At 35.7% G+C, this 22,655-nt stretch overlaps 1 protein-coding gene across 1 annotated transcript; it reads right to left on the reverse strand.

Moving 5' to 3' along the window:
- Window positions 1-19,106: 19,106 nt before the first annotated feature.
- On the reverse strand, window positions 19,107-21,469 carry LOC120083271 (F-box/kelch-repeat protein At5g60570-like). Its single transcript, XM_039038945.1, has 2 exons — window positions 21,221-21,469; window positions 19,107-21,009 (listed from the first exon to the last, which is right to left on the reverse strand). Exon 2 carries the CDS (start codon window positions 20,613-20,615, stop codon window positions 19,437-19,439), a length of 1,179 nt encoding a protein of 392 aa, XP_038894873.1. The 5' UTR covers window positions 20,616-21,009; window positions 21,221-21,469; the 3' UTR covers window positions 19,107-19,436.
- Window positions 21,470-22,655: the final 1,186 nt, after the last annotated feature.

The following is a 22,655-nucleotide window of genomic DNA, read 5'->3' on the forward strand; positions in this document are numbered from 1 at the left end:
CCCTCCAAAACCCCATTGTAAAATCGAAATTCAATCGGTAACAGCCAATTAGTGCCAAAATTTCATGGGCATCCAACATCTTCTAAAGAAATCCTTAAAATTAATCTAAAACAACCATCCCTTACTTAAAAACCCACAGATCGGTGATAGCATATGACAAAAACAGCGACGGGGTGATCAGATCTGGGCATCGAACAGAGCGACATGATGAAAATCTGTGTGGATGATGGCAGATAGACCACCGGTGCGGACGTCAACTACCGGAGGCGGGTGACAGTGCTGGAGGCAGACGGGCAGATAGATCTGAAGGCGGCACGACCGGACGACTCGCCTGGCGGAGGTGGTTGATGGTCAGAGTGGCACGAGACTGGCGCAAGCAGCGGCATGCTGTGAAGAAGGGGAGATCATTTTAGAGAGAGAAAGTTTAGAAAGAGAGAGCAGGGGTTGGGACTTCGTGTGTGAAGAAGGGGAGGGGAGAAAAATATTTTTGATTTTTTCTAAACCACCATTTCTATATATTATGACCAAGGGTAATCATTGAAATTGCCAAAATCGAATCGAAATCGAATTAATGTGGTTAGGTTCGATTTGACATATTTTGAAACCGAATTATTGTAGTTCGGTTTGGTTTCAAATTCGAAAACCGCATTGAAACCGAATTAAACCACTTTTAAATGAATATATGAAAAAAATATAATTATATATATTTATAATTATCTTCTTAGTTCTTTCAAATTCGGCCACCTAGCCCTAGGGTTTTCAATTTCAAATCTTTCTCACTTCTCGTTCTCAGTTCTCAATTCTCTACTTCTTTTCTCTCTCACAGACTCGACTCACACTCAAAGTTCTCACTTCTCACCTGAAGGAAATCTAAACATAGAGATCCAGTGAGCGGAAGCGGATTGTTCAAAATTTCATTATTAAATAACTCAAAAAATTACAGTCTAAATGGAAACGATATGTATAAACAATAAATTACAACATGCTTCTTTAAATGAACAGATAAGGGAAAGAGTATGCAAACCTTTGAAGAACCTTTCTTTAAGTATCCCCCGATCGTTCAGCAACTGGTTCAACAGCATGAACTCGAATACAACGATCAGCACACGATCTCAACGAACGTTTGGATGAACCTCGATCACAATTGAGTTCAACTTGATCCTCGAACCTTGAACGGAACTAGAGCACCACCACAAGAGTTATCTTGGTATTCTCGGTATGAGAATGCAGGAGTTGTGGGCTCTATGTGACTTTGGAAAGAGGAAAGGAGGAGGTAGACGATCGAGTAAGTGGGAGATGTATGAAGTCTATCGTATAGACTAGATACTCGATTATTTAGTAAGAAGAAGTCTAATGTATAGACTTACTACTCGATCGTGTAGCAACGAGTAATCGAGTAACTATCGTATAGTAAACTCGAAACTCGATCTTGTAGTGTCTCTATCTATCTTTTAGTAAAACACTTTTATTTGATAGCCCTTTTTATGAGATCAATTCGAGGGAATACATCAATTGATTTTGGAAAACCATTTTCCTTTTATCTCACAGTTACTATAAAACTTCCAATAACCTCCCACTCAATTCGGTTATTAAAGAAAAAGATTAATTAATTATCACATAATTAATATATTATAAATAAATACAATAACCAACTTATTATATTATATTTATAACCTATAGTTTTAATATTTCATCATATGAAACATATAAACTATAGTTCTTTTTCTATTTTATGGTATTTAATATAAATCATATTTATATTAATTCCTCCAATTAATGTTTCTAATACTTAAATCAATTATATCACATATAATTGAATTAATTTAATTATATCACATATAATTAAATTTCCTCTTGTTAATTTGAACACTTCAAACTAACCAAATATCCGATTCTCAACTTGAACCCATGGAGTTACCAAGGGGTCCTTATGGACCTGTAGTTTGAAGCTCCAATGGTACGTGAATAACTGACTAAACTTTTTAATCACGAGATCCATCATCTGTTAACTGTTGGTCACTCCACTAAAGACCGACAGTTGCACTCTTTGCACTACAGATATATTTTTGTGTCCATTGGATATAATCAATCAACAACGCGATGACCCTTCACAAATCGCTCGTAAGTACAGCTGGACAAATTTACCGTTTTGGCCCTGTAGTTACATCTAAATTTTTAAGTACCACTGATTCCTTTAATGAACAATAAGTCATAGTTCTACTATGACTGAGTCCTTTCTTCCCAAGTGAGGGTGTGGCTATTATGTTCAAGACCTGAAATCAGCGCTTAAGGGAGTAATTTATCTATTTACCCCTGCTTCGAGCAAGGAGTGAATTCCGTCTTGTGTAGTTGAGTTCCCAACTCCCCAATCAAACGAATCCCCAAAATAGTAGGCTTGTTGAGTTAGCAATCTGGCCACTCTCACCCATACAAATCAAAGGACCGCCCTCATGAGCAGGAATTCCCAACTCACTCAGGATTGAGGTCATGTCACCTATGGTCATCCTAGTGAAATGTAAGTCTCAATTATCAACAACGTTATATAAAGAGACTAATCATCTTGTGGTTCGGTCTTATACAAACTCTTTGTATAGGATACTCCCGCTCGCATGTCTCCACATGAATGGTCAGGATCAGACCATTTGTAGCACTTTACAACACTTGTAACATCTACAAAGTGGACCACATCTGTAGTGTCACCAGGATAAGGTATCCCTCTATTATCCTTATACTACATACCATTTAGGTTATTACTTAAGGCATGATCCACTTGTATGTCTCCACATACATGCTTATGTTTACATAAAATAACCTCGGATCTTAGTTTATTGGATTGAGTAAATGCTTATAAAATAACACTTATTTTATTAATAACAATATGTTCAAAAAGTGTTTACAAAATACAAGACTACCAGGAGAATTAGGACATCAATCCCAACATCACCGTCACCCTCACTGCTTAACGCTCACCGTCACCAGTCACTGCTCACCGACATCAGTCACTGCCTAGGGTTATTGTTTGCCCTGTCGTAGCCTAGTCGATCGAAGTAGACGAGGAGTCTTCAGTCTTGTCATTTGCTGTTTCCCAGTTCTCTTACTGTTCTCTCAAGCTAGCCCGTTCTTCGTCCTTCAATCAGTCGTAGATCTCCATCTTCCGATCAGTCTTGTCATTTCCCATTTCCCAGTTCTCTTATCACTATTCTTTCAAGCTAGTCTGTTCTTCGTCCTTCGCTCAGTCGTTGATCTCCATCCTTCGATCAGCCATAGATCTTCGTCCTCCGATCTCATGTCTTAGCCTTAGATACCATTATTTTGTTTCTTTCTTGTTTGGTTTGATGAGTTGTGTTGTTGTTGTATGGTACCGATCTCATGTATTTGTGGTGGGGGGAGAAATGACTAGGATGTTAGGTTTTATGTCCTAAAACTCGTGGTTTGTAAACATAAAAACTTATTTTGAAAATTCAATAAGTTGTTATTGAATATATGTATTTCTTATTAGAAATCCAATAAACCTAAAACACCCATGACTATTACATGAGTACTTGAACTTTATGTGGAGACATAAAAGTGGATCAGGTTCGAGTAAATAGTCAAAATGATCTATAGTATATGAATAAGGTTGGGCGCCTTATTCTGGTAACACTATCGGATGTGGTCCACTATGTAGTTTTTACAAAGAGTTGTAAAATGCTATAGACGATGTGATCCTAATTCGTACATGTTATGACATGAGAAGTGAGGACATCCTATGCAAATAAGTTTGTACAAGATCAGACCACGAAATAAGTCACTCTTACTTTATAATGTTATTTACTGTTTAAGACTGACTATTTCACAGCGATGACCTAGGTAACTTGACCTTAATCCTAAGCTAACTATGAACTCCTATTTATTCAAGATTATCCTTAGATTTTCATAGGTGAGGGTTGGCTCAACAGCACTAGCTCAATAAACCTCCATTTCAGGGGTAAGACCGGGTAGATAGCTGGGGACATAGGGTGCAAGATGAAATTCACTCCTACCTGCTTTTAGGGATAGTAGAGAGGTTGTTCCCTTAAGTGCTGACTCTGGGTCTTGAATAAAGGGGCCTCACCCTCTCATTGGCTCGAGAGGGACTCAATTTGTTGATTGGATCACAAATCAATTGTTCATTAGAGGATCAGTGGAACTTAAGAAACAAGAGGTAATCTCGGGGGTAAAATATACTCTTGATCCAACCACTAATCATGGTTATATCGAGTGGACATAATATATCTATAGTGAGAGGAGTTTAACTATGGGTTTTAGTGGAGTGACCTGTTAGTTAACGAATGGGGGTTAATCGGTTTAATGAGTTTAACCAATTAATCTCGGGTCATTGGAGTCCATGATTTGTAGGTTCGTGAGGTCCCCCTACGAGCTCGTAAATGGATTAGCTTTAGAGTAGTGTGATAAGTTAATTTAAAACGTTCAAATTAGAATTAAAGGAATTAGTAGTTATATGAGACGTTTAATTTTAAGAATTAAATGAAATAGAATAATTAATATTTAAATATAATTTAAATATATGAAGGTGGATTTGTATAAAGTTAATTTAATTTTGATATTAAATTAATTAGAATTAATTAAATTGTTTAAATATTATTTATTAATTTTATTAGAAAAATTGATTTATGAAATTAATTTTACAAAATTAATAATATTTTTCAATTTTAGAAATCAAATTGGTTTTTGAAACTATTTGGAAAAATTAAAAAAGTTAGAAAAATACAAAAATGGAATTATGATTTTTTCCAATTACACTTTCAACTAGCTCACACAAAACTCACCTAAGTTTAGCTTCAATAACTCTAAGCAAGAGCTGCATCTCATGCAACCATCTTCTTTGCATGATATCTTGTAATATATTGAGAAGATTGGAGTGGAATTGAGGCATGCGTCTATAGAATTTTTGCTGAAAAAATCGTGTTGAAGAAGTTGTTCTTCAAGTGGGGTTGTTGCAGTGAATTATTCTCCAAATTTCCTTCATTCAAGCTTATTTTGAGTCCCACAATTCAATCTAAAGCTTCAAAAAAAATAGTGGAGAAGATCTTGAGGTGGTCTATAGCAGATTTGGAGAAGTTTGCAGTTAAGAATCAAGATTTCAAGAAGTTCTACAAAGGTATGGCTTGAAACTCACTTGTTACTGTATGAGCATACTTTAGTTACTGCCAAAATTAATGAACTAGAATGCTTATTGATTCTTGTTACTTCCGCTGCTTGCTATGGAATTGTTTGTTTTTTTGTTAATTTATATTGTATGTCTAATGTATACAGATACAGACTGATGAAGATAAATGACTGGGTTTGTTTGTTTTTTGTTAATTTGTATTCTTGAAATGATTAGCTGATGCCTGATGGAAATTGGAAGGGTGATTAGATGAATATTTTCTGTAATTTTGTTCTTTTTTCACCTTCATCATATAAATTCAGGGTGAAAGAGTTATAACTGCAAGTGACAAACATGACATGAAACATTGTTTTTCTCTCTAATAAACACGTATTCCAACTTAATTATAGATACATAGTATTTAACTTGTATTGTTTCACTTATTTGTAGGCTTTTGAAAAAAAGTGGTGTAATTGTAAATAGGACAGAGACACTACCACGTGTAACATGAATAGAGGGGTAGAACTGAAATGATGATAACTTAACACAAGAATAGTTTTAAAAGACTGAGTTTGTTCATTAGTGATAGTGTGACACCCTATAAGTTTGTTCATGAATAGAGGGGTAGATGCACATTGTCTTACTTTTTTAAAAAGTTGTTTTAAAAATTAACACAATGTGAATCTATATATTATGTAATCTTATTGAATAAAAGTATTTTTTTAAAAAAAAATCATGTACGGTGTCAAAAAAACTTGGGTATGTGATCAATGAATTTGTGGGTTTACTACACATTTGGTAAGAATTAAGAAGACAATTTATACTTACGTTAGCAAAATATCTAAACACTTTCCAATAAACAAGACATGTTACTACTTAGTAAGAAGACATTTTAGTCAACCGCTTTGATTTTTCAGCTTCTATTTAATTGTTCTTAATTCTTTACTGGTTTTGCTTTGTATATTGTAGGCACTAGGCAGTAAGCACGATGTTGACGAACTTGACCAATAGCAATAATAATACTAAGATTGCTATCAAGAGCAACAACTGTTCTAGTATGAACGAAAATGATGACGTTGTCGAGATTAACATGCCTCCACCAAAACTATAGCAAGCTCAAAAGAAGGGGAAAAATACGTATATGGTATGGGTTCATTTTACTAAATGCTCTGAGTATAATGATGATGATCCATATGCTAAAAGTACAGTTGGTTGTATCCAACCTATTCTTGAAATAAACAACTCGCACACACTTCCTTTCCAAAAAAAAAAAGTCATTCCCCGAAAGCTATCAGTCTTTGTATGAAGGTAGGCTGTCCTGTTCAGTCAGTTGCATATCGGTCAGCATGATTGTAGCAATACAAATGTTCTCAGGAGACGAAGGAGCGAAGTAGCTCGACCGATAGGGAGAGGGGCGCCTTTTATCCCGGTGAACAATGTTCCACTGATTAGGCGGGGACAGGATTCGAACCTGCAGTCTTCAGGTCATGGGCCACTTTCATTTGGTTGCCTGGTATCTTGAATGAAACCTCTTTGCTTGCGGGGGCAGGAGTGGAAACGTCTGAGAGAGCGCTTCGCGAAAGAATCGTGTGGCGCGGTGAAAGGTTTCCCGTTGGGGTTTCCGGCCCCCCTCCCCTGGTCTTCACCTAATTGTGGAAGAGGGGAGGTGAGTTGATACTCAACTCTCTCTCTCGTGCCTTTCTTCAGCTTGTTCCTGTTCGACGTACCTACCCTCGTAATTGATAGATAGAAACCTATGGGAAAAGAAAACCCTGTTCTGTTTAGTTTTCTTACTAGTTCTAAAAGTGATCGTAAAGTTCCCCGCTATCGAGTGTGATAAAGCCAAGTTCTCAAGCAGCCAAAAGCAAGTTTGATTGGATGTGCCAGTAGGGCTTCCTAACGTTCTATAATCAACTTAAGCTATCACTGGCTACTTCTTAGCGCTCCAGGAAATGAGATTCTGACCAAGAACAACCGAGGTAGAGTGTCGGTCGTCAGGGCAGCCTGCCTTTTTTTTAAGAGTAGGGGCGAAGCAGACGTTCTCCTTGACGTCGTCCGTCCTGGCGCTCTCCCCTTTAATAAGTTTGTAAAAAGGCGGACTTTGGCTGACTAGAAAGCAAACCCCACCTAGGTTGTGGCAACTTTCTACTTTTCCTAAGCTGTCTTGTCGTATCTAAAATGGCTTCGAGCGAGCGAGTTCGACTTCTAGGAGTTAGAGTCCCTAAGGCTAAACAGCAAGTTAAGGCAATGCTGGAGTAAGTAAGCCATTGGGAGTTGCCATAGGTTGTGGGTTGTGGCGCGGAGCCCGCCAAGCGGGCGGCAGGAGCTGTGGGCAAGTGCTTGGTAGGCCAACAGCCCAGTGAACCGGGCGGGGCACTCGACGAAAGGGGGGCACTCTCCAGCATTCAGGCTGAAGCAAATGATTAAGGTTCATGAGAAGATTGAAAGCCGACCTTACCTTCTATGTTATTAGTAAAGCCTAAAGCTCTTTACTAATAGAAAGGGATTTTCTTGCTTGTTTAGTAAAATCACGCTTTTCATTTTGATAGGAGTAGATGCTTGCAGGGCAGGGCAGTCTTCATTCGAAACTAATGAATGTTGGGTCGGGGGTTCTGCCTTGTTTATCAAAAAGAGAGTTGGGTAAAACAAACTCCCTCCTTGGACGAGCACGGGGCTTAGTCAAGTAGAACCGGGTTGCGCTGCTGGATGCTCCGATCGAAAAAAAATCAGTCGAGCACAAAAAAGCTTTTTTTCTGGAGATGGAGAGAAAAAAGTAAGTAAGCGGGGTTATTTCTTTCTTCTTTCCTGCTGTCCCTATTAGTTGATATACGGAATTGGAAAGGAATTCCAGATCATTCTGATTGAAGGCGGGATATGGATGGAATCGAGAGGGAAGAAAGAGTCCGGTTTCAGCAAGTCAAAAGATTAAGATCTAGGGCTAGCCGGACAATGAAAACTTCTCGACTGATGAGCGTAGAAACAAGATTTTCGGCTCATGTTTGGGCCGGGGCGGTTGTTAACTACCGTTTTTCAGGAAAGATTCTTGCTATTACTGGTATTACAGGGAGCCACCCTATCAAAGCTTTATCCACGCTATATGGAGGGCCATATACAAGCCATATAAAACCTTTTCAGACAAGCCAGCCCAGTCGTCAGCTCATCTTGCTAAGGATGTTGACACTGACGCGGCTTGTTTCTTTCTTGGATATGCTCAGTCCGGGTATAGATGCTATGACGTGAAATCCAAGAGATGAAGATTATCCTTGAATGTTCTCTTTAATGAGGTCGCCTCATATTTTCTTTAACCTAATTAATCAGCCCCGGGGGAGAATGGTGATGGAGATGTATTGCGGCCTTCTCCTGTTCATCAACTCGAACCTCATTCTTCTGCAGTTGATGTTATGGATCAGCCCCGGGGGTAGGAATAGTGAAAGAAAGATAAGGGGAAGAAGCGGGGTAGAGGAATTGGTCGACTTATCAGGCCCATGACCTGAAGACTGCAGGTTCGAATCCTGTCCCCGCCTAATCAGTGGAACATTGTTCACCGGATAAAATGTTGGTCCCAACCCGTCTACCACTGTCATTTCATGAAGATGGACACTGGCTTGGGGACGTGGCAGCTAAAGCGGTTCCCGCACTGAGGGATTTCGTGAAAAGTGGTAGAAGTTCCTCTACAGCTAAAGGAACTAAAAGAACAGCAGTAGCAACAGTAGCTATTGTAAGGGATCTCAGTTCTGCAAAAGCAACAGAAACCACATCATCAGCAAAAGAAAGTCCTTCAGCAGCAACTCGTAACTCTCCAAAGGAAGGGAAGGGGAGCTCGCCCTAAGAAATAAGCGGGAGAGGTTCGAAGACGCTCGACCGATAGAGAGAGGGGCGTTCACCTTTTTTTTTGGCTGAGCGCTCAAAACTCCTCAGACACGAGTCCTAGTCGTTGCGCAGCGGTCCGTTTCCCGGCTTCGCTTGCGCGATTTGCACTGATGATTGGTTTCATCCATCCTCGACCCTAATGAAATTGAGTATTCAGGGGCCAGTCAGTCAAGCGGTTCGGGTTCTCGGTAGGTTCCCGTTCGCCTGCCCTTCTATCTGATATGGTGATAAACGCCGTTTTCTCTCTGTCTTCCTCGGCCATCTTGATCTGGTTATATCAAGAGAAAGCAAGCATCCATAAAGGACAGCATCCCATGTCCAGCGGCGTTGATCTGTCTGATGGGAGAGATCCACCAATTCCTTTATTTCAATATGTTGTATCCTCTCCAGAGTCGGGGCTCACTCGTAGGGTCCGGACCCCCACAAAGGGGGAGGGAGTCGACTGAACATCTCAGCCATTGGCGGGAATTTCGCCCGCATCCGATCCCCAATTCTTGTTCACCCCCGATGATCGTGTTGGGTGAATTGTGACCTCGTACGATCGTCTCGGGTGAGCAACAGCCGCTTCGTCACAGTACTGACTTATGGGCCCGGGGAAATACGTTGGCCTAGCAGAAACAATTAGAGGGTTTAAATTAATCCTTTCCGAAGAATTAGATGGTCTTCCCGAACAAGCCTTTTATTTGGTAGGTAACATCGATGAAGCCAGGTTGAGGTTGAGGTTGATCCAAGCACATTGTTCCATGGAATGGGAATGGAGAACGTGCTTCTTCCTGTTCCCCCATTTTTCGTTTTTTTGCTGTTAACTCTCGGTGTGCTCCTAGCTCTCCTAGTAATCCTTTTTTTGACTCTAAGGGGAACTAGGGAGATCGACCTCTAGCTATCACGCTCTTTTGGACCTGAAGAAGGGACGGCGAGTAGGGCTTGTGCCCATTAGTCTATGTCCTGCCCTATTTAGATTAAAAAATACTATATCTCAGAGAAACTTCTTTTCCGGGAAGCGCTAGTGAAAATGAAGGAAGAAAGACTTGTTGGGAGAGAAATATGCTATATCAAAGGTGCTTTTCAAGCCTGACTTTGCGGGAGCAAGAGCACCTATGCTATCGCCGGACATTCTTCTTTGTTTTATGCCATGGTCAGTATAATACCTATTTTTTATAGTCCATCATCTACATAATAGGTGCAGGCACAGAAAGAAGCAATTCTGGCTCACCCTCCGAATCTTCTGACCGCGTCATCCGAGACCGAGATCGGGTACGGATAGGGCTTTGAGTTACCTCTAGTCTCTTCCGCACCCGATTTTCAAATGAAGGTTCCGTGATGTCGAATTAGGATTGAAAGCGAGTTTTGACTCAACGCAGACGTTGGCGCATCACTTTGACATAAGACAAACTTGGGATTTGCGATCCCAGGTAAGATCGGTTCAGGATCATGGGATCCTTTTCTATCAGATAGGAAGGGCTGTTGCAAAAAATGTACTTCTAAGTAATTGCTCCATAGATCAATTATCGAGATATATGAAGAAGAAATCATGTAACGAAGGGGGTTCTGATTTGTACAAATGGTACTTCGAACTTGGAACGAGCTCCTAGATCTTCACGACACCTCCTCCACCATAGTGTGAGCTGGGTACGTAAGCCGACCATGTATATGTTCTTTGGAGCTCGAACCCATAAATCGAATGAAATGAAATAATGGTGAGACCGCCCCTGAGAAATACGAGGGCAAAGAAGGATTTCGAAGAAAGGATTTCGGAGAAAAGAATGGCTGACACGTTGACTCGAGACTATAAGAATTAGAGGGAGCGATGATTGATGAAGTCCCTACCTCTGAAAGCGGAAGGAAGGCAGTGCCCTCGATTGTTCCAGAGAAAAGGATCATGGCGCCCCAGAATGTTTCGGTTCGAAGGTTATAAAATGTATGTGGTGCGGGTTCATCTCTCTCGACCAGTTCAGGTGAAATTTCAAACACATAGTAGAAAATGTCTTTATTATACACGAGTCTTTGCAAGAACAAATTCTCGGACTAAACAAAATCTATTTAGATCTCATTAGTCATGGCACCCTTTCCTTTCCATTCTATCTTTTCTTACTTGAGAAGAGGTCAAATGATCAGTTTCATGAATCTGAGCCCGAATCTTCAATGATTGAGTTGTATTGTGATATGGTGTATGCATGTCATCCAAGAAGGAATGGAAATTCAACTATGAGAATGCATCTTGAACATTACTGTAAAAAAAATCCTTATCAGATAAAAGACAGTAAACTAGATATAACTCAAACAAAGTTGATATTTAAGAATAAAGATAATGATGGAGGCGGTAATACAAAAATAGTCAACTATAAGATATTTACTATTGAGAATGCTCTAAGACTAATTGCTGAGATGATCATAATTGATGAGTTGTCCTTTAAATTTATGGAGAATGAGGGATTTAGAATGTTTGTGGAAGGGACCTTGATGTTAGTCGAACCAAATTTTGTTATTCCTTCTCGAACTACAATTGCTAGAGATAATTTAGGAATATATGCTAGCTTAAGAGAATAGTTGAGAGACATTTTTGTGGAGGAAGGATATAGTGTCTCACTTACGACTGATACTTAAACATCGATTCAAAATATTAATTACATGGTTTTGGCTGCACACTTTATTGATAGAAAATGGAAGCTACATAAGAGAATTATTACTTTCTCTCAGATTGAGAATCATAAAGGGGAGACAATAAAAAAAGAGGTGGAGAAAATGTTTGAAACAGTGGGGTATTGACAGGGTTTTGATATTAATTGTTGATAATGCTTCATCAAATGATAAAACCGTTACTTATCTAAAGAAGCATTTTAAACATGGGTTTGTGTTGAATGGGGACTTCTTGCACATGTTAGGTGTTTTGTACATATATTGAACTTGATTGCCTGTGATGGTCTGAAATATGTGAATGATACATTGATTCGAATTCGAAATGTCATGAGGTTTGTTAGATCTTCTCCTGCTAGACTTGCTAAATTTAAGAAGTGTATTGAAGAAAAGAACATATCTACTAAGAGTATGTTGTGTCTTGATGTTCAAACTAGATGAAATTCTACATACTTGATGCTTGATGCAACTGAAAAGTTTGAAAAAGCATTTGAGAGGTTAGAAGACTATGACACAGTCTACATGAATGAAGAGAGTAAACCAACCACCAAAGATTAGGAAATTGCTAGAATTTTTACTAAATTCTTATCTATATTCTATGAAATAACTGTTAGGCTTTCAGGGTCCCTTTATGTTACTTCCAACACAGTCTTCCATGAGATCAGTATTATTCAGAATTGCATAAAAAAATATTCAACTGTAGCTGGTCCTAATAATTTGCTTTTACGTGACATGGCTTTGAAAATACAAGAGAAGTATGATGAGTATTGGGGGGAAAATGAGAAAACAAAATTCTTTTTGTATGTTGCTTTTTCTTTGGACCCATGTTACACGATGAAGTCTCTTATTTATTGTCTGAATCAATTATTTGATATAGATACAACAAAAGAAGTGGGAAATAAAGTGGAGGCTATTTTGAGAAAAATGTTTGCTTAATACACTTTATCATTGCTTACCCATGGTTCATCTTCATGTTCAATTTCATCATCTCAAGTGTTCAAGGATTGTGCAAATACGAGTCTCAATTTGTAGTGATAGTAGTAGTAGTAGCTCTTTGAGTATTACATCTTCATCTAGAACTACTACTACTGTTAGTACCGCTTTAGACATTTTTCATTTTGATTTTGAAGATATGGAGGAAGAGGATACACTAAGTGTGGATACAAAAGTTGATATTTATTTATTGGAGCCTTGTATTAAACGTGAGGAGAAATTTGATATCTTAGATTTGTGGAAAAGAAATTCTTCCAGATATAAGGTACTTAGCCAAATTGCACGAAATCTTTTAGCAATTCCGGTATCCACAGTTGCTTCTGAGTCTGCATTCAGTACTTGTGGGAGAGTAATTTATCCTTTTCGTTCCACATTAGCTCCAACCACAATTGAGGCACTTGTATGTGCACAAAATTGGTTACGTTCAAAAGCAATAAGCATTGATCTTCAAAGATATTTGGAGGATATTATAATTATTGAAGAAGGTTCGTATCTTTAAAACATTCTTTCTATACGTCAAATATATTATTTATATAATTAGTATTTTAACAAGAATTATTTTTGTAGACTTCAAAGCAAGTTTAGAGACAAAAATCAAGGTGAGGAACGAGAAGGAGAAGAATGTGAAGGAGAAGGTGGTTTCAACAAGTTTGTAACTTTTGTATTTGGTGGACTTTGGAACTTTAATGTTTGTAGTAATTTTATTTATGTTTGATGGGCTTTGGATCTTTTGTGTTTGTATTGTAGTACTTGTATTTATGTTTGATAGACTTTGGAAGTTTTATATTTTTAGGATTTGTATTTATGTTGTGGACTTTGGAAGTTTAATATCACTTGTATTTATATTTAGTGATGTGCATTTTGGAACTTTTATGTTATTGTTTGTGGAACAAGAACTTTTTATGTTTGTAATACTTATATTTTTAGACTTTGGAATAATTTTTAAATTTGTTGTTGAACTTGTAGTGTTATTAGTAATCTAGACTAGTAATATCAAATAATGACTATTTTCAATTGATATTATTAAACTTTAAACATTTTTATTTTTATTGTTTTTAAATTTCAAAATTAATCGTTAAAACTATATTTTTAAATACATTGTTTCAAATAATTTAAAAGACATAGAAAACCATTAAAAAAACCTTTAAAAAAACTGCGAAACCGAACCGAACATACAGTTCTGTTCGTTTTTAAAAAAACAATTTTTGAAATTTGTGATTTGATTAGGTTTGAGTCTCGTACTGAACCAAATCGTGAACACCCTAAATTATAACCTTAAACCCTCATTTTCTCCTCCTTTTAAAATTCCAAATCCTTCGAATCTTCTAAAATTTCCTAATTATCTTTCCAAATTAACTTTTCACCTCAAATTTCAAGATTAAAGGAAAATAAATCTCAAATTACTCGTCCATTGTCTCAAATTTTTAACAAATTAACTCCGAAAACTCCAAATCTTTTATCAATTTAAATCCAAGATTCTAAGTCTCTTGTCAAATCAATTTAAACTAATTACCTTATCTAAATATCTCAATTTTGGTTCCAAACACCAAAGTTAAAATAAAATAAAATCCAAATTATTTAAGATTATCGATTTAAAAATTATTTTCACAATTTAACCCAATTTAGCCCAAAATCCAAAATTAAATGGATTAAAGCCCGATAATTAAAAATAATTAACCTTAATTTATAAAAAACTCAGGATGTTACAAAAGAAGTGTGTGTTTTCATCCAGACAAGGATTAAAGCATTGGATAGGTTAAGAAGGGTGTGATATGTTCTTAATTGATTTTCAAAGTTAGTGGGCTGGAAGTATGTGATCTTTTGGTGTTTCAACCTTCTTCTTCTTCCTATCCCATGTTATTGTTGTCATTATTCATACGAGGGTTTAGACAAAAAAAATAAAAATAAAAAAATAAAATAAATAATTTAATTAATTTTTTGTTTTTACCCCATGACACATTATTATTAGGTGTTGTTTGGACTATAAAAATGATGGATGCCTCTAAACTGCATCCAGGTTTTTTCTTTGAAAGATATGGCTATAATACTATTTTCTTTTTCTTTTCTTTTTTGAAAATTGCTAGCTAGTTTCCTAATTTTTTCAAAAAAAACTCTTAATGGTATCAATTATTGCTTAACTAATTTAATATATATTTTTCTTATTGGCTTGCAAACGAAATTAATGCATCCCAATGGTTTTTGGGGTCCGTCGGATGGATGATCCAAAAATTAAGTAAAAAATGTGAATTGACCCAGTTTTTTAACAAAATTCAACTACACTGGAATGGATGGTACAAAGTCCTCCAGCTTATCGAATAATCCTTTGTTGACATCAAATTTGGGTGAAATTACCGAAATATACTTGTGTGTATTAAAAAAACAGTCTCACTCTCGCTTATCTCGCCCATCTCCCTCTTGTTCGTCTCACTCTCTCTTCTTTTTTTACTCAAAATCACTATGTCGCACCTCTTACTCTCACTTCTTTTTTTCAGTCGTCTCACTCTCTTTTCTTTTCCTCATTCACAAAATCACTCCTCTCTCTCGTCTCTTGCTCACTATATTTGGTCGCATCAGAATTGCTTGTGTGGACTCGTCGTACGGAGAAGAAAAGAAGACATATAGAGGAGAAGAAGATGGAGAAGAAGAAGATGATGTGCAGAGGAAGATTTCTTGCACCGGAGAAGAAGAGGAAAAAGAAAAAAGAAGGGCAATACCATAACTTCATGTGATCATGACATCAGTAAAAGGGCATTTGACATTTTTTTAGAAACTGGGTCGTTTTTCATTTTGGATCTTTAAAATTGGTCTTTTGGACAATTATCTCTGGTTTTTGTTTGTTAAAAATTAAGGTGTGCTAAAGCACTAAATCAACCTATGAATAGGGTTCGCAAAAAACCCCACGGGTATCCTCCCCCGGTTTGATCGGGGATGAGTTTTGGGTCCTCAAACCAGGGACAGACAGGGATGGGGAGGATATCCCTCTCCCGTCCCCGTCCCAAATAATTTTTTTAATACATATANATGTTAAAATATTTTTTATTATTAATTTAAATAAATAAAACAAGAATAATACCAACTTGTTACTTAAAGAGTGTGTCATTTCAATAAAAATACAAACATTTATTGATTTTAAATAAAAAATAATTAAAAATAAATAAATAATAAACGAGGATTTTTTCCTGTAGGAACTCGATCCCTGAACGGGGATTCTCTAACCCCGACCCCGACCCCAACTCAACGGGGAATGAGGTGAAGATGATGATTAAAAATCCCTACAAGGACGGAGATGGGGAGTGCATCCCATTGCCAACCCTACCTATAAATCACTTTATTTTGTCATCTATTTTCTCAAAATGTTTTAAAACTAAATAGGGATATGACCTTGATGTAGGGTTCAGAGGTTAGGAGTTCAATTCATGGCGGTCACCTACCTAGGATTTAATATTCTATGTGTTTTCTTGACAACCAAATGTTGTAGGATTTTTATGTGAGATTAGTCAAAGTGCACGTGTAAGCTGTTTCAGACACTTACAAATATAAAAAGAAATGTTTTAAAAATGTAGTAAACAACTTATGACAAAACAGAATACAATTTTCAAACACGAAAGAAAACTAAAACTGGAAATAGTTAATAAGGTTTTGGAACCTTTTCTTTTTTAGACAGAAAAGAAAAACATTTGACCCTAAACTCATCAATTTTAACCCTACACCATTTCATCAAATTTCACCTCAATTTAGGTAATTGTTACAATCTTAATATTAAATTTTGAAAAATATTACACTTTTAACCTGTTAATAATTTATCGCTCTATATATCATTGAAAAAGTCTTTTATGCGTTCAATGAATAATAAAAACATGTATACAACATGAAATTGATAAAATTTTAGAGAAAAATGACATTATAACTAATTTCTTTTGCTAAAATTTATTAATTTTGGTAAAATTATTTTGTGATTAATTTGTGCATTAGACAAAGTTGTTTTTATGCACAACTTTATTTAACTGAAATTCACAAGTTCATAAAGATTCTTACCTCGTTGGTTAAAATTAATAGAAAAAAATTGGCAGAAATTGAGTCGATGATAAAAGTTGCAACACTTCATTAAGTTTAGATTCAAATTTGATAAACTTGAAAAATCATGGTCTAAATTAATTCAATTATACAGATTTCATCTTCATCATTAAATCATGCCAACCTTAAAAAGTGAAGACCGAAGCTCTCTCGAAGGCCAAGCCAAATCCCGAGGGCCTATTATAATTGTTGGGCTTGGATTGGGCCAACCCAATCTTCAATAGTCGAACCCATGGTCTAACTTTTGGATTTGGCTCACTGGATCAAAGTGTGGGCTCAGATTGGGTTAGGCTTAGGTAGGCCTATTGAATTAGCCCATCGAAGATTTAAAAATATATGTTTATTTTAGATTTTTTTAAAAATGGAATAGTATTAAAGTCTTTTTTAAATTAAATTTATTCTAATTGATTTTATACTTTTATTAATTTTTCTTGATAAAATTATTGACATTATAAATTTTTATTTACTATTTGATTTTTTTTTTAAAAGGATTTATTAGTTTTTAGCGGTTTAAAGAAATTTATATTAACTAAAATATATGAGATAACTAAATATATTTAAAAATAATATCAGAAAATTTACCTCTTTTTAATATAGGAAATATAATATACGAAGAATTATATATATATATAGTTGATCAAATATGACCTAAACAGTGGTCGTTGATTTTCAAAATGGTTATTTATAACAAATCCAATAAATAAATGGGTTGTGGATTAGGACGATCAAAGGTTGACTTTGGACTTAGCATAGATCAAGTATTTGATCGGTTTTTAGGCTTCAAACCCGTTGATGAAGGTAATCCAAGTTTAGGTCTAAATAGATTTTTTTTCCTTTTTTCTATGAGATTTTGATTCTTTTGTTATTTTAGAAAAATATTTGTTACCAAGGTGGGGCATGTTAGGCTAGTGAGTAGGCTTTTGAAAAATAGTTTATTAGTCAAATATTTGGATACTATAAAGTAGCTGCCATCAAGGTATGATTCAGATTTTTTACCATTAATAAAAGAAAGTTAAAAGTATGTACGACAAGTTAGAGATTTCACAATTAATTTTAATTTATTTTTAATGTATTAAAAAATCTAATTCTATACTCAATATATGTATATACAATTCGCTTAAGAGATTCCCTCAATTGTAAATTTTCACTAAAATATCTTGCATGAATTAAAAGATTGAAAGTAGAAATTAAATTTTGCAAGAGTTAGTTAAAAAAAAATTGAAACCATATCATTTCTTAAAAAACCATCTCCAATTAAATTTCAAAGTATAGTTATAGAAGTTGATGGTTTGTTTTTTCTAGTCCTTAAACTTTTGAATAATTAACGAAAATTTATTTCATTAATATGGTTACTTAGAGAATATTTATTTCATTAAAATATAATATACGAATTAGAATCCAAACAGTATACAATAAAAATATAGAATTTTTGAAATAAATAGATACAATAATCAAAATTGGCCAACTTACAGTTTGAGAAAGTACATTGTAGCTCTTAAAATATTTGAATTGTTTTTCTTAGTACAAGGTTAGACCTCAAAACAAGAGTTTATGTGAATTTCATTTGCTTTCTTGAAAGAGCCACGGTAACATGCAATGTACCTTAATTCTATACACAAGATTTGAAATCTGAAATTAATTATATATATATAAGAAAAAAAATGTCCACATCTAGTAATTGTTTCTTTTTCTGCTTATTATACTCATTTTAAGGAAACACTTAAAAATTTAAAATTGAAAACAATTTACTATATAAAAAAAAATCTTAATTCTTCTTTCTAAAATTTCAAAAATCTAAATAAAAAAGCTTATTTTAAACAAGAAAATAAAATAATTATCCGAAGCATTTGGATTTTCCTTTCTAAATGAAAAAAATTAAAAAGAAAAAAGACAAAGATACCAAAGTCTTTTTTCTTCTTAATAAAAGGAAATAGTGGAAAAAAGAAACTAAAAATGAGAACTGAAAATATAAACAAACAACTCCTGCCAGAAATGTAAGAACATAAATCTTTCCACACAATTTGCAGTTATGAGCCTTAAGAAAAGACAATCTAACCAAAAGAGAAACAGTTCTTTTCTACCAACTGAACATTTCAAATAATAGCAACTTCCTGAGGATCTGCTTTTCTAGGACCTCAAAAATTCTCACCTGTTAAAATCTTTGGTTCAGAAAAACACAAGAATCAAGTTGGTTTCATAATACAATATCTACTTTCTTATGATCCCAACAATTGATAGAGCCAAAAATGTATTGCAGAGCTATTCCTTTAACCTCTGCCAACAGAAGATTTGGATCGACAGAAAAAAAAAAAAAGATACCCAACTGATTACTAGTTAAAAACGATCCGTAGGAAAGGTTGCTCATGCTGGTTTGAGCACCAAACAATAAGATATGATGATAAGAGCATAGGCAGTGAAATTCGAGCAGACTTACATTCAATCAAAGCATAGAAAATGTTAGAATTGAACAATTATCCAGCGACTGGAGAGGCTATAAATATTTATTAGTAAGGACACAATGAAGAAAACAGGATGAATGCGACAGACAAGAGAGAATTTGCTCAAACTAACCAACAGGAGAACATAGAAACAAAAGCACATCCAAATGTAGGCACATTAAGAAAGTGAAAACCATACACAGGGAGACGAATAGTTGTAGCTGACCGAGATAAATGTAGTGAGCAGCTCCAAAAGTGCCAGATCTGGTTTCAGAGTCGGGCTCTTCTGTTCAATTATTCTATAAGCAACCCATAACAGCACAGTTATAGACAAAAACACCAACGTGCTCCTTCACACCAAGAAACTTCCAATCCAAGGCTCCATTCTTCATGCCAAACTTTGGAGAACATGCGTTCAGTACGATTGCTTCACCGTTTGGACCTTTCTGTCCACCTATCACAAGAAGTTCCTCACCGCAGGCCTTGAAAGCCAGGCCCCAGCCATTTGAAGAATCAGCCCTTAAAGGAAGCCTTCCCAATACATTCCAAGTGTTATTGATTTTGTTATACCTCTTGACCAGGTTGGTTAAATATTCCACTGCATATAATTGGTTGTCAACCACAGCAACAAGGGGAGGAGCCTGTGCAGCCCTGTTAACATAGGGATACATTCCTTCAATTTTCCGCCATTTTCTTGTTTGAAAATTGTACTCCTCCCCACAAGTTAATGAAACAGTGGAGCTCGACATTCCACCGATCACAAAAAACTTCCCATCCATAAAAAAACCAGAACACAATCTACGCGGGGTCGTCATCTTGGGTAACATTTCCCATGTACCCAATGAAGAGTCATACAACTCTGCAGAGTCTAAAACATTCCCAGTCATATCACTCCCACCTGCTACAATTGCAATCGAACCAAGACTACCCGAGCCAAACAGACAGCGTGGTCGATTCATTCCTTGACACTTTGCCCAACCATTAGAAGTTGAATTATACTTCCATATAGCAAAATCAAACATTTCTCGGCCAAAAACTAACAACTCACTTCCTACAGCCAATGATTCCTTGTCCGCATGATTGAAGCACTCATCACAAGGCATTTTAGGCAAAGTCATCCATACTTTTCTCAAAGGATCAAATGCTTCCCAACCCTTTAAATCACAAACCAGATACACCCAATGCTCCTTAATCCCCAAATGTTTTCTCCACCCATATAAATCACCATTTCTAACCAACTTGTTAAACCTTGAGTTAAGACATGACAATGCTGTGTAATCTGATTGGCAAGCCCAAGCAAGACAATTCAAGGCAACATCATCAATAAGACCAGGGAACAGTGAATCACTTGATCCAAGGTGATGACCATCATTCACTCTTCCTTCTGTGTTCAAGTCCAAGAGATGAGGTACTTCTTCTTCTTCTTCTTCTTTACTGTCCACCTCCATACAAGTATCAACACAAATTCTGTTTTTCATGTTAATAACTATTTGGTATACCCAAAAAAACCCCACCAAATCCACCAAACAAAAACCATAAAAAAGAAAAATTAAACAAAAAAGTTATCTATGCTATCCCACATCTCAGCAGAATCCTCCCCACATCCAGAAAGAAATTCTGATCCTTGTGTGCAATCAGATTCCGTCTGTTTATTCCTTCCATTAATCCAACAATTTCAACATCACCCCTGATAAACTCTCAAATTTCTCCATATAGGTATCTATACAATTACCAAAAAGGCAAAACACCATTCAAATCCAAACCAACCAAACAAACAAACAAGAGGATTTAGAATCCCAATAATACCCTGAATTGGAACTCCTTTCCGGAAGGCTTCCACCCGCTACCCGGAAACTCAAACAGAATCCTCATCTGAAAAATCAAGAACAAAAAGAGATTTAACCACTAATTCACACTCCATTCCAACACTAACACACAACTCATCGCAAAAATTCAAGGTACCAATCCGATCCTAACCATAGAAAATCAAATGGGTCAAGATCGAAATCAAATTACACGATGGATCCAGCAGAAGAAAAACAAAATCAATAATCCGAGAAGGGGAAAAAGCAAAACTACATACCCGGAAGACTGGAAAGTGAATCGGATCCTTGAGTTACGGATTGGCGGAGGAAAAGGGGTTGGAAATAAACATGCCGCCGGCGGAGGGCGGAGGGCGGAGGGCGGAGAGAGGCGACGGTGTGAAAATGGAGAGAAGTGAGAGAGATCGAAGGGGGGTGGGGCTATGGAAGCCAGGAAAATGGGCAGTTTTGCAGCAATGGCCGTACATTTGGATATTTGTACTACCTCCTTCTCTTTACCATCATCACTTCCTCTAAAGCTTTCTTTTTTCCCTTTTTTTTTTCTTTTTTTTTTTTCAATCTTCCTTTACAACTTTTTTTTTTTTTTTTAAAAAAAAAATTTCTCTGACAAGAAAAATCATATTCTTCATTTTTTTTTTGTGAGAAAATTGAAGGCAATTTTTTTTCCCTTTTAAAGAATGTGATTCTTTGTTACAGTTGGAGAAAAGGTAATAATGAAGGAAGAAAAATGAGATTTGTGAAATCTATTATGAAAAGGAATTAGTATAGGGGAAAACCTATATATATATATACACACATAAGTATATAATTAAAAACAAGTGGAAGAAGGAAGGAATAAGATGATTTGTTTAATGTCGATGTGGACAAAAATGTTAATTTTACAAAAGAAATTGAAAAACAATATTAATAAAATATCGATGTGAATAGAAATTTTTGAAAAATTATATAAACTAAAAATTTTATTGATGGGGATTTGAATAACTCTTTTCTCTTATTATCTTTTTAGATATTTCTTTCTTTTATTGTTTTTTTTAATCTCTATTACCTTTCGCCACAAACTTTGAGATCTTTATTTGTTTAATTGAATTATTGCACTTTGTTTTCTTAAGAATTGTTACTTGGACTCTTCTATTTTATATTATTTTTTGGCAGAGTATATTTGCACTTAGGGACAATAATTTGTGTCAATAACTATCAACTATGGAGGCTTTAAAGTATGCAACTTTTACATATCTAGAGATTTCGTTTAATGTTAATAAAGCCAACTAATACAAACATTCTCCTACCATGGTTCATCGTCAATTAGTTGAACGAATCTTGAGATTTTTTTTAAGGGACTAAAATAAACATGATTTGTCACTTGTGGTTTCTTCTTCGTTGTCCTTACATGGACATGCTAATGCTAATTGAGCTTCTTATTTGGATGATTGAAAGTTTACCTTCGGCTTCGACATTCTTCTTGGTGAAAATTTAATTACATGGGGGTCTAAGAAGCAATCCATCATTTCCCACTCTAATATAGAGATAGATTATAGGCATTTAACTACAACTGCTGTTGAATTGGCGTGGCTTAATTTTCAGTTTTGTGTCTTAAAGATTTCGTTGTCCCATAATAGATCGATTCTTTGGTGCGATAATTTGAGCATTGTACAATCCATCATTCTTCTTTTATTGTTCACCTTGTTATACATTTGA

This window comes from Benincasa hispida, chromosome 8, assembly GCF_009727055.1.
Source record: "Benincasa hispida cultivar B227 chromosome 8, ASM972705v1, whole genome shotgun sequence".
In the NCBI taxonomy this organism is placed as follows: Eukaryota; Viridiplantae; Streptophyta; class Magnoliopsida; order Cucurbitales; family Cucurbitaceae; genus Benincasa; species Benincasa hispida.